Here is a 14,423-nt window from a genome sequence, read left to right as displayed (position 1 = left end):
GTTGGAAGGGACCTCAGGAGGTCATCTAGTCCAACCCCCTGCTCAAACAGATCCCCACCAAGATGTAAACAACTTAATTCAAAAATGAATCCAGCAAAAAACAAGCTGGTGATGTGAGAGGAAGTGATGCTTTCAGTCAAACAATTATAAAATGATAAAGCACCTTGTTTTGACAATATTCCATCAGATCTGCTAAAGTTTGGTGGCCTGGATTTAGTTCACTAGCTTCATAGAGTTGTCTTTAGAGTTTGGGAAACTGGGTGCATTCCAGAAGATTGGAAAAGGGGCTGCCATCATTTAAAAAAAAAAAAAAAAAAGGGGTCATCAGTTTGTTCAAACTGTAGGGAAATAATGCTGCTGTTAGTCCCAGGGAAGGTGTTCATGGTCTTACTACTGAACTAACTGATATATTGTGTCAGCCAAAAAAAAGAGACAACCAGTGTGGTTTCCATACAAGTCAATCTAAGATCCATGCTATATATGTGTGACAAAGTGAGAATGTTCTTAATGTTTTCTCTGAGTGCTGTGTGGGTGCCTCAGTTTCCCCTATGCAGTTCTTAAGTATCTAGGTGGTGGGATAAGGGGGTGTGATTGTTGCAGAGCCCGAGAGGGCCAGTGCGATGGTGCCTGCACAGAGAATGGCCGACACCCTGTCTCCTGGCAACTGATGGCATGGGCCCCTCCTCTGCAAAGGTGCCAACTGAAGGTGTTGGAGAACAAAGAGATCAAGTGACCTCCTGGCCCGGGAAAGAGCAAAAGGCGAGAGGAGGGGCTGGAGAGTTGTCAGTTTGGAGCTGGCTGGGAAAATGGAGGGGAGCCCAGACAGGGCTCTGGCCTCCCTAGCCCCCCAAGATGGACCTGGCTGAGGGAGTTCTGTTGTCTGTACCTGCAAGACCTGTCTTGGACTGTGTTCCTGTCGTCTAAATAAACCTTCTGTTTTACTGGCTGGCTGAGAGTCATGGTGAATCGCAGGAAGCTGGGGGTGCAGGGCCTTGTTTCCCCCAAACTCTGTGACAATATGCTCTGTAGAATATTACTGAAAAACAAATAGAGTGACAAAAGAAAGTTAACACTGTGTTTATAGACTTTGCAGCTGCTTTTGACTTAGTGCATTGATCAGTACTGTGGATACTATTATGCCAATTTGGGGTGCCTCAGGACTTGGTGTGCCTAGGGAAGAAACTACCACAGTACTTTTAGCTGTGTGAGGATCTTCGGTTATATTATAGATTAGTTTAAGTAGAAAAAGGAGTACACCAGGGATGCATTCTTTCACCTACATTATTTAATGTTCAAATAGACTATGTGATGATAAAGGTGATTGAAGCCAAAGTAGGAGGTATGAAGTTTAAATATTCATCCTTAGAGGATCATGTTTCTTTACTTGGAAAAAACTACAGACCAACTACAGCTAGTGCTGGAATTGCTGTGGAAAACTGCAAAATCTGTGGACTTAAGATCAATGGTGATAAAACCAAAGCTATAAAATGGAAATGAACAACCTACAGGCGCTGCATGTAGATGGCAATGATGTTGAATGGGTGAATAGTTTTCTGGATAGTCAATTGACAACAGGATGTTCTATATCCGAAGAAGTCGCACATCAGATCAGTTTTGTGTCAGTGGCATTTCAGTGTCTTCAAAGGCTGTTTGGGCAGCAGGATGTATGTGTGATAACTACGATACAGTTGTTCAACGTGGTAGTGATGACAACTGTGCTATATGCAGCAGAAACAATGCTGTTAAAACAGCTGAGGAAGGAAACTAAACAGTTTTCAGTGTCAAAGTTACAGCATATTCTTAACATCCAATGGTTTATCACAAACAAGGAAACCCTTAGATGAATCTGGCAAGCTCTAGTTTTGCACCAGTTCAGAACAAGATGACTGCAAAAGTGGGGTCATGTCCAGTGTGCAGAAGAAGGTGTGCTTTTACAGAAGGAAGTAGAGCATGAGGCCGACTATCAATGAGGTTGGAAGATGCATTTCTGAAGGATGTAAGCCTAAAATCTCCCATGCTGACTATTGCTGAAGGAGGATTTACAAGAGGCCATTCAAGATGGAAGTCCATTCTACATGCAATCATGGCAGCAACATAGCCATGTGAATTTGCTGCTGTTGCATCTGAGATGTGTCTGCAAAATGGATATGATTTGCCTTTTCTGTGTGCAAGATACTCATTTATGCATGCAGTCAAATTAATTGTATATTTATTATGTATAACAGATATCTAAGTAAATTTTGCAGGCTTATCTTAAGAAGTCATGTTTGAAAATTTGTCCTTGACAGATGTATTTATTTGGGACCACAGTTTTTCAGTGAGATGTTAAAAATGCACCTGTAATATTTATGGAAAACCCACATATACTTGTATGCATAAATGGACAGAGAAATGCTATTACTCGTTTGCTTGCACAAATATAGGGAAATACATAAGAAAACATGTCTGCACTATTTGCAGGTTCATAATGTACTGTATTTGCAGTACATTAAGTGCCATTATAAATTTGGCACTTAATGTACTGTATTGATTACCTTAGGGCCCAATCATACAAACATTTCTTACTGAGCATAGTGCTTACTACTGTGAAGAGTCCCACTGACTGTAAATTTGAAAGAGCTTTCTGTATAGGAGAGGGGCCAAAGTTGGCATCATATAGCACAGACTCTGGCTGATCTCTAGTGTGATCTCCAAAAGCTGACAGAAGCCTCAGAAACGGCTCCAGATAATTTCTAAATTTCATTTCTGAAGATTTTTCTCAATGGTGATGGAAAATTGCATTCCTTAGCCATTCATCCAAGACAGTGATGAGTGAATATGCTGAAAAATAAAATAGCTGGGGGAAGCCTGAAGCTATACAAGTCATCTTCTTCCTCTTTCCTTTGAGATGCTGTAAAAACAGAGTCAGTGTTTGATAAAATAAGGGGAATATGTAAAGGAAAAAGCACTCTAGTTTCTTAAATAATGTTGTTTTAAAGATTAAGACACTGTTTTGATGATGGGCCATCACAACTCCTAGGGTGGCACGGTACATTTCCTTTCAATCTTCCAGAACTGAGTACCCAATAGTCGCATTAAATATAAATGTTTGTCATTTTTAAAGGGTTGAAAGTGAAGAAGCACAGCTCTGGCAAAAAAATGAGCAAAAGCTTTTGAGTCCTGCTTACCAAAAGAGGATGCAGGTTTCAACCACAAAAAGAAACCAGCTTCTTCAAGAAAAGCAATGGTTGCAGGTAAGAAGAAAAGTAAAGTCGTGGCAAAAACCACTAGTGGGGGAGGGGGGGGGGGAATGTAGCTTGTAGGCGTTCTTGCTGAATTAAACAAACTGATAGTATAGCATACTGCTTCTGTGCAGCAATTAGAGACTTGGCTGTAGTCCAGCTGATTATCTCAGTGATGACTGGCCGGGGTAGTGTGAATCTCATTACAGACAAGGAGGAGTTGAAGGCTCAGTTGCTCATGTGCATGCTTTAGCTTTCCTCATTATCTTTTAAGTATACTCTTTATGTTCACAGGTCTGATTTGCTTTCTCTATGCTTCACTGATCTTTAGAAGTTTTTATATGAAGACAAAAAGAGAGTTTTGAAGAATACAATCTCCTAGTCACTTCTTTTCAGATTTGATTATCAGTATGTGATTTGCCAGCTTTTGTTCATGAAAGATGATCCGTACATTTTGTAAGGACACAGTGATTCATTAAAAAGTCAGCATTTGCCAATAGTAACTATGCACTGATACTTGAGATTACCATGGTCTCCCTCTCCATTTAGAATAGGAAGCATCTGTGTGGTAATGGTTACAAATGTTAACTGTTTAAATGGCTGCTGCTGTAATGTTTGTGTAAAAATAATTGCAAACTCTTCAACTATAGGTTAGATCCTTTCTTCATAACCCCACCACCCAAAAGGCTCTATTCCTTATTGCCTAAGAATGAAACCCTCTTTTCTGTAATATTCCTGATCAATTTTAGTGATTACACTGCAGAATGAATTATCCTGGAGGGCTAACTAGAGGCTTGCAGCCATACTCTTCTGATCTTTACTTCAGGGCTCCTTGTTTATAATTTTGTTCAGTGTGTCCCGTGGTAGGAAGAGGTGAGGTGAGAAGCATATAAATTAAAGAAACAGAATTTCTTAGATAGTGCTAAATTAAGGTCCTTTCTGTTATCTCGCGTGGCTGCCCAAGAGCACATTAAAGATCCCATGACACTTCTGGAAAAGCGCAGGAGATAACTGCAGTTTACTAGCCAAAATGTCCATTCTGAAAAAAATAGGTTTCAGTCCCCCAAGAATGCATGTGAACTATTCTTAAGTGTAGAGTAGCTTTCTCTTTTGCTTATGCAGGCTCTGCAATATCAATATCTAATTAATTGTAGTGTACAATATTTTATGATACCTTGAATATGAAAACTGTATTATAAAACCAGTTCTGTTCATCTTCCTGTACATTCCCTTATAAGTCTCTTACTGCACTCATTACAGTTAGTACATTTTCAAAGAATGAGGAGGGCTTTGTATTAAGTGAGGCTAACTAAAATTCTGGCAGTATTCCCAGACCAGTAGTACAGAGAAGGAAATGTTCTTTGTGCACACTAAAAACCTGATTTGAGACTCACAGAAACAAAACTGATGTTTTTGGCCTGCTGACCTTTGTTATCTCCTTGACAAATGCCTGTGGGATGAAACATCAGCTGCTCTGTTCTCTTGTTGCTACTTCTAAGAAAAAAGAAAATAATTGATGCATCTACTGTGCAACATTGCAGTAAGTTGAATTCTTTGAGCTAATTTGGTCCTTTAATGTGCAAGAACTGTTTCTTCTTATGCTAAGTAATACAAATATAAAGTTGGAATAATTTTTACTATCTGGCAAACTTTAAAATATGCCTTTTACAAAGTGAGCATTACTGCCCTTCTGAATATTGTTAACATTTAAATTATATACAAAAAACTACATTAAAAGAATGTTAAGGTTGCAAAGTCAAGCTCTCAGAAATTAGGAAATTAGGTTACCTCTGCATCCTTAATTCAGCCCTCTTGTGTATATGCATTATGACACAATCTTTAATTATGTGATCACATACTATGTTTTTGACAGGACCCTGGCCTCAATCAGTGCACAGGCTCAACAGTGCTTACTGAATGAACAGCTATTCAATGTTCCATTTTATCCTCATTATCCTTCAATGTGTAGCCCCAACACACTATTCAAACCCTGCTCTGAATACAGAATTATTAATTTCCTCATGGGTTTTTCTATGGTGCTCATCATTAGAGTATGAGTGCTCCACAAACATTAAAGAATTTATCTGCATAGCACCCCTAGGAGGAAAGGCAGTATTATTCCCATTTTACAGATTGAGAATTAAGACACATTTAATTAATGTCAAAATACACATTAATTTTCAGTGCCCATTTTGAGATGCTTAGGGCCTGATTTTACAGAGAATGCATCATTTTATAACACTTAATGTGTTCAAAGCACAGCTATAATTGACTTTGTTTGCAGTTATGAGCACTTACCATTTCTACAAATCAGAGCCCCCAGGTGTTAGACACCCAGAAAATGAGAAACTGTGTGGCACAGGCAAGGATAGAATTCAGCTGTCTAGACAATGAGATCATTCTTTCTCTTCTGTGCAATCCTCTGCCTTGCTCGCTACCCACCTTCCGACTTCTGCAACAAATGAGGCAGTGGTGCTAAGTCAACAGCCTCATTAACTGCACAGCCCTGATTCCTTCCCAGAGCACCATCCATCCTGTGCACAAAATGACACAGGAGTCCTATTGAGAATTAATGCGTTATCATGTCATTAAAGACTATGATAATGCACAAAGGGCTGAATTAAGTTTGGACAAGAGTGCTTGACTTTGCAACCTTGTAATGTTTTATTAATGTAGGGTTTTTAAAGTTACTTATGTTTTTTACAAACTTAAAAATTGTGGAGTATTGATGCACAGGAGACAGAGTCTCCCTTCTTTCTCTTCCTCTGCCTGACACCACATTGGCAGATGGGAGGAGCAATTGCAGGGAAAGTCTTGCTCAGCTGCTGCAGCCCAGCACTGATGTAGATGGAATGCTTAGTCTAGATGGAATCTTCAGAGAATTTAGCTGCCAAACTCTAACAAGTCTCTACTGAGCATGTGCAAACTGAGAATTTTCATAGGTCCATAACTTGGCCAGATTTCAGCAGATTTTCACAGGGATGGCAAAAGGCATATCTCTGACAGAGGGCTGACCTCCAGCCAAGTTTCAAGTGCCTGCTCCAGAGCATGGAGTGTTAGAGCATCTCAATAAAATGTCTATAAGAAATTATTAACACAGGTAAAACAATGTATTTTCCCCTAACTTTGTGCTGAGAAACAGTGAAACTGGTTTTGCTGAAAATTTCCAAAAAATTCAGCCTCAGGCAGACACCCAGGGTTTATGGAAAATTTCAGACCAAACGGTCAAAGTTTGGCAAAGTATTTTCAGTTCCTTATAAAAGTCTTATAATGGAAAGTGCTTGGCACCTTTAACTATAGACTGTCATCTGCACTGCCTATAATATACTGCATTTTATTAGCAGCAGAGTTGTTTTCCTTAACAAGGTTAATGAATACACTTTGGCCTCTACTCCATACAGAAAGAAATTGAAGACCTCAGAGCAAGGCTGGCTGTGCTAGAAGCAAAAGATGAACAATTAAGAGGAGACATTGAAGAGCAAGATAGGCTTATTCAGTCGCAGGACTGCGAGTTGACTGCCTTGCTTAGCTGTGTATCTTTGAGAGAGCTACAGGAAATAAGCAAGGCCTTAGATGACACGTTAGCATTGTCATATCAAATTCCATTTAGTTTGGATCTCCCTGAAACCATCAAGAGGTATTTATGCATTTTAATTATTTTCCATTATACTGTATTTTCAATGACATGTTGAATCCATACTGCTGAACCATTGCATCAGCTGCCATTTGTTTTCCTTCATGCTGCTCAAAGGTTACCTGACTCAGAGGAATGTATATAAAAAAATAAGCCAGATAATCAAAAATATGTAGATAGAAAAAAGAAGCCTTGTGCTTGCAATATAAACTTTAAAGGGACAGTGTCAGGAAAAAAATTCTTTTTTTTTAAAGCACTGTTTTTAATAACACCGATTATTTTCATACATCTTTCAGACTGAATAAACTTATTTGCTTCTTACTGTTACAAATTGTCTATTCTTTGCATTTTGCTCAGCTTGGACAATAAACACTTTTTGTTTATACCTGGTTCAGTTTCACATTTATCAGTACAAAATGTTTTGGATTTGCAATAGTGCTTATTATTATTGTTGTTGTTATTGATATTCTGACTGTGCCTTGTGTTGTACAGATAAATGTTGAAATTGTTTTTCCAAATTCATTAATACTCAACTGCTCAAACGGAGTTTAGTAACCCTTCTCCTTCCTTCCTTCCTTAGTCTTGTTCTGGTAATGGCTTTCATGAACATCCTTTCTGGGGGTTCTACCAGGGGATGACAGCTTTAATTTGTGGCCACCTGCAGAGGCTGAATTAGCATCTCTCCAAGGCTTCCTTGTCACACCCGTTGCACTATTAGAACTGCCCACTTTTGGGGGGGCGGGGCTGGCCAGCTGAACAGGCATCCTTAATTCTGGCATTTCCTAGCATTTGAGTGCTTGACTTTTTAACCTTAACATTCTTTCAATGTAGTTTTTTGGATATAATAATAAATTCATTAGCTAACCCTAATACACTTGGAATTATATAATCTGATCAAGTTGCTTTACACATGGTCAGAGTTTCCAAGGATTGATATAGCCGCTCTTTATCAATAGTAGGGCTGTCAAGCAATTAAAAAAAGTAATTGCGATTAATCGCACGATTAAAAAAATTCATCGCGATTAATCACACGATTAATCGCACTATTAAATAATAATAAAATACAGGGCTCACTTTATATTTAGTTTTTTTTACAAATATTTGCACTGTAAAAAACAAAAGAAATAGTATTTTCAATTCACCTAATATAAATACTGCCGTGCAATCTCTTTATCATGAAAGTTGAACTTACAAATGTCGAATTATGTACAAAAAAAACCTCTTCAAAAATAAAATAATGTGAAACTTTAGAGCCTACAAGTCCACTCAGTCCTACTTTAGCCAATCGCTCAGACAAACAAGTTTGGTTACATTGCAGAAGATAATGCTGTCCGCTTCTTGTTTACAATGTCACCTGAAAGTGAGAACAGGCGTTCGCATGGCACTGTTGTAACTGGCGTCACAAGATATTTACGTGCCAGATGCGCTAAAGATTCATATGTCCCTTCATGCTTCAACCATCATTCCAGAGGATATGCGTCCATGCTGATGACGACGGGTTCTGCTCGATAATGATCCAAAGCAGAGCAGACCAATGCATGCTCATTTTCATCATCTGAGTCAGATGCCACCAGCAGAAGGTTGATTTTCTTTTTTGGTGGTTTGGGTTCTGTAGTTTCCGCATCTGAGTGTTGCTCTTTTAAGACTTCTGAAAGTATGCTCCATAGCTCGTCCCTCTCAGATTTTGGACGGCACTTCAGATTCTTAAACCTTGGGTCGAGTGCTGTAGCTATTTTTAGAAATCTCACGTTGGTACTTTCTTTGCATTTTGTCAAATCTGCAGTGACAGTGTTCGTAAATCAAACAACGTGCTGGGTCATCATCAGAGACTGCTATAACATGAAATATATGGCAGAATGTGGATAAAACAGAGCAGGGGACATACAATTCTCCCTCAGAGAGTTCAGACACAAATTTAATTAACGCACTATTTTTTTAACAAACATCATCAGCATGGAAGCATGTTCTCCGGAATGGTGGCAGAAGTATGAAGGGGCATATGAATGTTTAGCATATCTGGCATGTAAATACCTTGCAACGCCAGCTACAAAAGTGCCATGCGAACACCTGTTCTCACTTTCAGGTGACATTGTAAATAAGAAGCAGGCAGCAGTATCTCCCGTAAATGTAAACAAACTTATTTGTCTTAGCGATTGGCTGAACAAGAAGTAGGACTGAGTGGACTTGTAGGCTTTAAAGTTTTATGTTGTTTTGTTTTTGAGTGCAGTTATGTAACAAAAAAAATATCTACATTTGTAAGTTATACTTTCACGATAGAGATTGCACTACAGTACTTGTATGAGGTGAATTGAAAAATACTATTTCTTTTGTTTATCATTTTTACAGTGCAAATATTTGTAATAGAAATAATAAGTGAGCACTGTACACTTTGTATTCTGTGTTGTAGTAGAAATCAATATATTTGAAAATGTAGAAAAACATCCAAAAATATTTAATACATTTCAATTGGTATCCTATTGTTTAACAGTGGGATTAATCGCAATTCGTTTTTTTTAATCTCCATTAATTTTTTTGAGTTAATCACGTGAGTTAACTGCGATTAATCGACAGCCCTAATCAGTAGATATTTTTACAAGACCTTGCTTCTTTATCTGTTGTTTAAAATTCTTCCCCTTTTTTTGTTTTGATCAAAGACACATTTACAAAAAGCATTACATTCCCTCAGCTATTAATGAATCATCATCAGTTTCAACATGCTCCTTATTTACTAGCACATACACTTTCTCCCCTGCACTGGCAATGTGGTAAGTATAATTTATTCCTTGCGTGCTCAAAATATGTGCTAGGCACCATACGGACAAAGATTAAAAAGATTTGCTTGCTTCCAACCTAAATAGAGACACATTCTGAGTGATAGGAACAAACAATGGAGAAGGAAGAAAGGTGCATCTTGGGATGCATAATTTTGTTAGGTGCACAGCCTGGTGGCTTCTCTAAATGTATATACAGGAGTATAGACATATTGGGTCACTTTTTCAAACGTGCCCAAGTCCCATTTACAAAAGTGACTTGAGTCACTTCAGAGCCTAAGGGTACGTCTATACTTTGCCGCTGGTTCGGCGGCAAGCAATCGAACTTCTGGGTTCGATTTATCGCGTCTTGTCTGGACGCGATAAATCGAACCCAGAAGTGCTCGCCGTCGGCTCCGGTACTCCTGCTCGGCGAGAGGAGTACGTGGAGTCGACGGGGGAGCCTGCCTGCCGCATCTGGACTGCGGTAAGATCGAACTAAGGTACGTCGACTTCAGCTACGTTATTCACGTAGCTGAAGTTGCGTATCTTAGTTCGAATTGGGGGGTTAGTGTAGACCTGGCCTTAGTCTCATTGAATATTAATGGGACTTAAGCTCCTAAGTCTCTTTTGAAAATGTTACCCGCTGTCTCTATATGCCAGTAGGACCTTAGAAAAGAATCCTGCTTATCATAACTTTATTTTCTAAATCAGGGGTTGGCAGCCTTTCAGAAGTGGTGTGCCAAGTCTTCATTTATTCACTCTGATTTAAGGTTTCGTGTGCCAGTAATACATTTTAACGTTTTTAGAAGGTCTCTTTCTATAAGTCTATAATACATAACTAAACTAGTGTTGTATGTAAAGTAAATAAGGTTTTTAAAATGTTTAAGAAGCTTCATTTAAAATTAAATTAAAATGCAGAGCTCCCCAGAGGCCAGAACCCAGGTAGTGTGAGTGCCACTGAAAATCAGCGTGCGTGCCGCCTTTGGCACCCGTGCCATAGGTTGCCTACCCCTGTTCTATGTGATCACCTATATACATTTTTATCTCCTCTTCCTTTTTACCCTTCACATTTACTGGGTTTGTTTTGGTTTTATTAATATTAATGAGGTGTTGCTGTTTGTATGTGCTAATTTATTTTAAAAATTGTCAGAAGAATGTCCAAAGAAAGATTCATCTCTGAAATTTTAATCTAGAATGTGGCCAATGGTAACTTGAATTATTTTGTTGTTCTGTAGCTCCCGTGCCTGTTTTTATTCTGTGTGAAAATTTGTCTCTACTGTCTTGCAGTTTGGTGGCCTAACAGTTGCCAGAGACCATGCTTTGATTCCAGTACCTTCTGTTATTTTTGGATTTGGTTACAGGAGCATATTCCATCTTCTTTTTCTTCTTTCTTACATTGTCAATAAGTGATTTTAATTGTACTTGACATGTTCTATCTTGAAAGTTCTTTAAAAATGTATACACTAAATAATTGCAGATTGTTATACCACTATATGAATAAGTAGGAACTCTTGCAATGGCGTCTCATGGTACCAGCATCATAAATAATGTTTCTGCTTTAGGGAAAAAATGTGTGTGGGGAACATCATTAGTAATGGGCTCAGAAATAACATAACAGTTAACTTGCTGCTGTATACCTTCTCTGTCATGGTTTCTTTTCCCCTCCTGTTCCCTCTTGAAAACAATGTGGTGTTTTTTTACCTAATTTAGATTATAAGATTTTTGGGGACAGGAACTTGTCAGATTTTGTGTCAACAAAGATCATGCAGACGTATGGTACTACATAAATAAGAATAATGGATCCAAATCCTGCATCCACCCCTTTGTGTGCTGGCACCTCTGTGTGGCTTGAGTGGGAATGCAATCTCCTCTCCGAGTTACTTTACTCCGAGTTACTTTACTGTTCTCTCTGGCTTAAGTAGCCTTTGCTCCAGCTGTTCCCCACAGTCCTCCCTCAGTGTAAAGGAAGGCGAATTTGCACTGATTGCCATACCTGCCCTGTCTCTTTTCTGTCCCAAAACCATGTGCTATGTTGGATTGCAGAAAGCACCTGCAGAGGTGTGCTGCATGGTGTTCAGGCATTGCAGACTCCCAGCATGGGCTCCCTGCTGCTTCCACAGGAGAACCTTGCTGGTTCTGCTGTATTCAAGGCTTTCTGTGTCCCGAGGGGTCGGGAGGGTTATGTTCCTACAATAAATGCAGTTCGTTCATCATAATAGGTAAATTTTCAATCTTCTAGGTTGTGCCAAATGATTGGTGTTTTTCTTTAAGACTATAAAGTCACTCATATCCAAGGTCACAATGATCTATACCTGGTCCAGTAAATGCTCTGTTGCCCCTTTGTAATGTATTAAAAAAAGCTACAACTGTAAAATAGTGCAACTGGCATAAATAATAATTTAAGGCTGCTTCTACATACTTGAAATTATATGTGCCTGAAAAAGTCCTTCACTTTTAGTCAACTTATTCTGAATTGATATTCCTTGGGGAAGATATTTGCATGTCAATTAACAGGTTAAAATACCCAGTCAAAATTAGCAGAGTTTAGTAGACTGTTGTTCAGTTTTGAGTTTGTAACCGTTGAGGTTCTTTATTCCTAATGTGAAAGAGATTTAGCTGGTAATGTGGATTTTATTTTATGAAGCATAAAAAAGAAAGATTTCAAATTCTTTTAAAGATAGTTCAGCGCTATTTGTATGATCAATGAATCAAACTTCAACCACTTACTGTTATTCAAATGAATCTATGCATATGAACTACAGTGCTGACGCTTACAGCTGAGCCTCATTCAGCACTGATGGGTTTGAAGGCCAGCTGGCTGGGTACCAGGTTGCAGATATTGTGTATCTGTTCTAATAACTGTATCCTGCCAGCCAGTAAAGTGTTGCTGTAAAGTGCCCTTTCCTTATTTATTTTATCCATAAATCACATTCAGCAATAGAATAATGCAAGCTGCTATCAAGTATCCCTTAAAACAATGTGTAGTGTAATTAAATTCATTCAGCAACTCACAATTGACTGTAAAAATAAAATTTATTTTCCTTTCCTTTGGTCTAAATGTTATTAATTATACAATAGGAACATAATAAAGCAAACTTTGGAGAACAAGGAAAAAACTCTTAGAGGGAGACTAATTGCACAAAAGCTAGAGTACAAAATATTTAATGTCTATTTATTGTAATGTGGATTGAGTGTTGTTCCAAGATAAACAATTTTCTTTTCAAACATTCTTTTCAAGCTTACTAATGCACCTTTGTTTTTTCTTGTTCATCTTTTCTATGTGGTGGGTTATTTGAAAACAAAGGCTTTACAGTATATAACTGTAATACTTAGCACTTACATTGCTCTTTTCATGCTCAAAGCATTTTATATACACTACTTTGGGCCCTGTCTCGGGGGACGGGGGGAATGCTATGCTAAAACATGGGCACCTGATGTGACTTCAAATATGTTAGCTTGCATCTTGATGATGCTTTCAGTTGTGGTAAGCTGTTTTGATTGAGCTAACATGATTGAAAAACATGGCCTTTTTGGCCATGAAGCCAGGGCCCCAAACTACTCTGTATAACAACTTTGTGAGGGGCCTAAGTATTGCTATCTATATTTTACTTATGAGGAAATTGAAGTACAAAGAGGCAAGTCACTTGCCCAATGTCATACAGTGAGGCTGTGGCAGAGCTAGGATTGGAACACAGGTGTTCTCAGCTCCACACTTCACAACATACTTCTTTCTCATCTCAAGGAGACATTTTGGAAATAGTCAAAGAAAGATGGGTCTGTGTTTTGAAGCTCATTGAATACCTTGTGACGGGTGACCACACACAGAGGGGATACTGTCAATTTAAAAACTATATGTTGTAAACAAAGAAAAATTCTTTATGTAATTTATAATCACAGATTATTAAGTGAAAGAATTTTAAATATTCAGTTCATTTGACACCGTACTCTTTGTTTACTTTGTTGCGTTTCTCTGTTGGGCAATGAAAATGAAGAAAGTCGGTTTCACTTTTGTTTTGTGTTCTGTTTCACAGTTTGATTTAGTATTTTGCCTCGCATGATTTTTACCCACATCTACAGGTGAGACTGGGCGTGTGACTCTGCAGCACATTATCCCCAAAATGGATTTCACCGCACTGACTGTCTGTGAAGCTGAATGCCATTCAAGACAGAAATTCAATTAAATATCCTTCAACACACTTGAAACACTCTGCCTTCCTTTCCACCCTTGCCACATCCCAAACGTTAATTGGTAGAAATTAGTTCCACAGTGTGTATGTGATCTTTCGAAGATACGGAAATTCTCTATTCTCTGGATTAGTTATTGCAGTACTGACATGGCCAGGGGCTCCAGGAACTGAACTTGAAGTTTAGTTTAACCAGTCCACTCTGCTGTAATGTTGCCTGGGGCTTATCTGACAAAGATTAATTCAAAGTGAAGTGCAAATGCTCAGAGGGTGAAAACGTTATTAGTTGGAATATTGTTGAACCATTCAGCAATCTCAGTTGAGGACAAAACTGGATTGAGTCAAAGGATCTTGTTTTTTAGAAAGATTGATTTATTTGAGAAAGGAGGGAGAGGAGAAGAAAGAAAAACATGGTTGCTCAATATGTTTAACAATATGAAAAATAGATTTGCCATTCAGACTGCACTGTACATACATATGGTATCATTAGGGGATTCTGCTGTACACACAGTTTGTTTTACAGCAGAAAACTTGTTGACCTGTTGGTTCAGTTAGCAGGGCACATGGAAGGCAGCCTGGAAATCTGGGTTCAGTCATTTCTGGTCGCATCTGCATTTAAGCCAAAATGTCA

The 14,423-nt window shown here is 38.5% G+C and overlaps 1 protein-coding gene across 1 annotated transcript in view; it reads left to right on the top strand.

Moving 5' to 3' along the window:
- DISC1 (DISC1 scaffold protein) overlaps positions 1 to 14,423 on the top strand; it is a 339,029-nt gene that overhangs the window by 91,622 nt on the left and 232,984 nt on the right. Inside the window, 2 exon segments of the mRNA XM_024209411.3 lie at positions 3,104 to 3,233; positions 6,623 to 6,858. Of these exon segments, the coding sequence (XP_024065179.3) occupies positions 3,104 to 3,233; positions 6,623 to 6,858 (366 nt within the window).

Source organism: Terrapene carolina, unplaced genomic scaffold (assembly GCF_002925995.2).
Source record: "Terrapene carolina triunguis isolate 2854851 unplaced genomic scaffold, T_m_triunguis-2.0 Scaffold85, whole genome shotgun sequence".
Lineage (NCBI taxonomy): Eukaryota > Metazoa > Chordata > Testudines > Emydidae > Terrapene > Terrapene triunguis.
The sequence above is the reverse complement of the archived record's forward strand: the minus strand, read 5'-3'. Positions and strand labels throughout refer to the sequence as shown.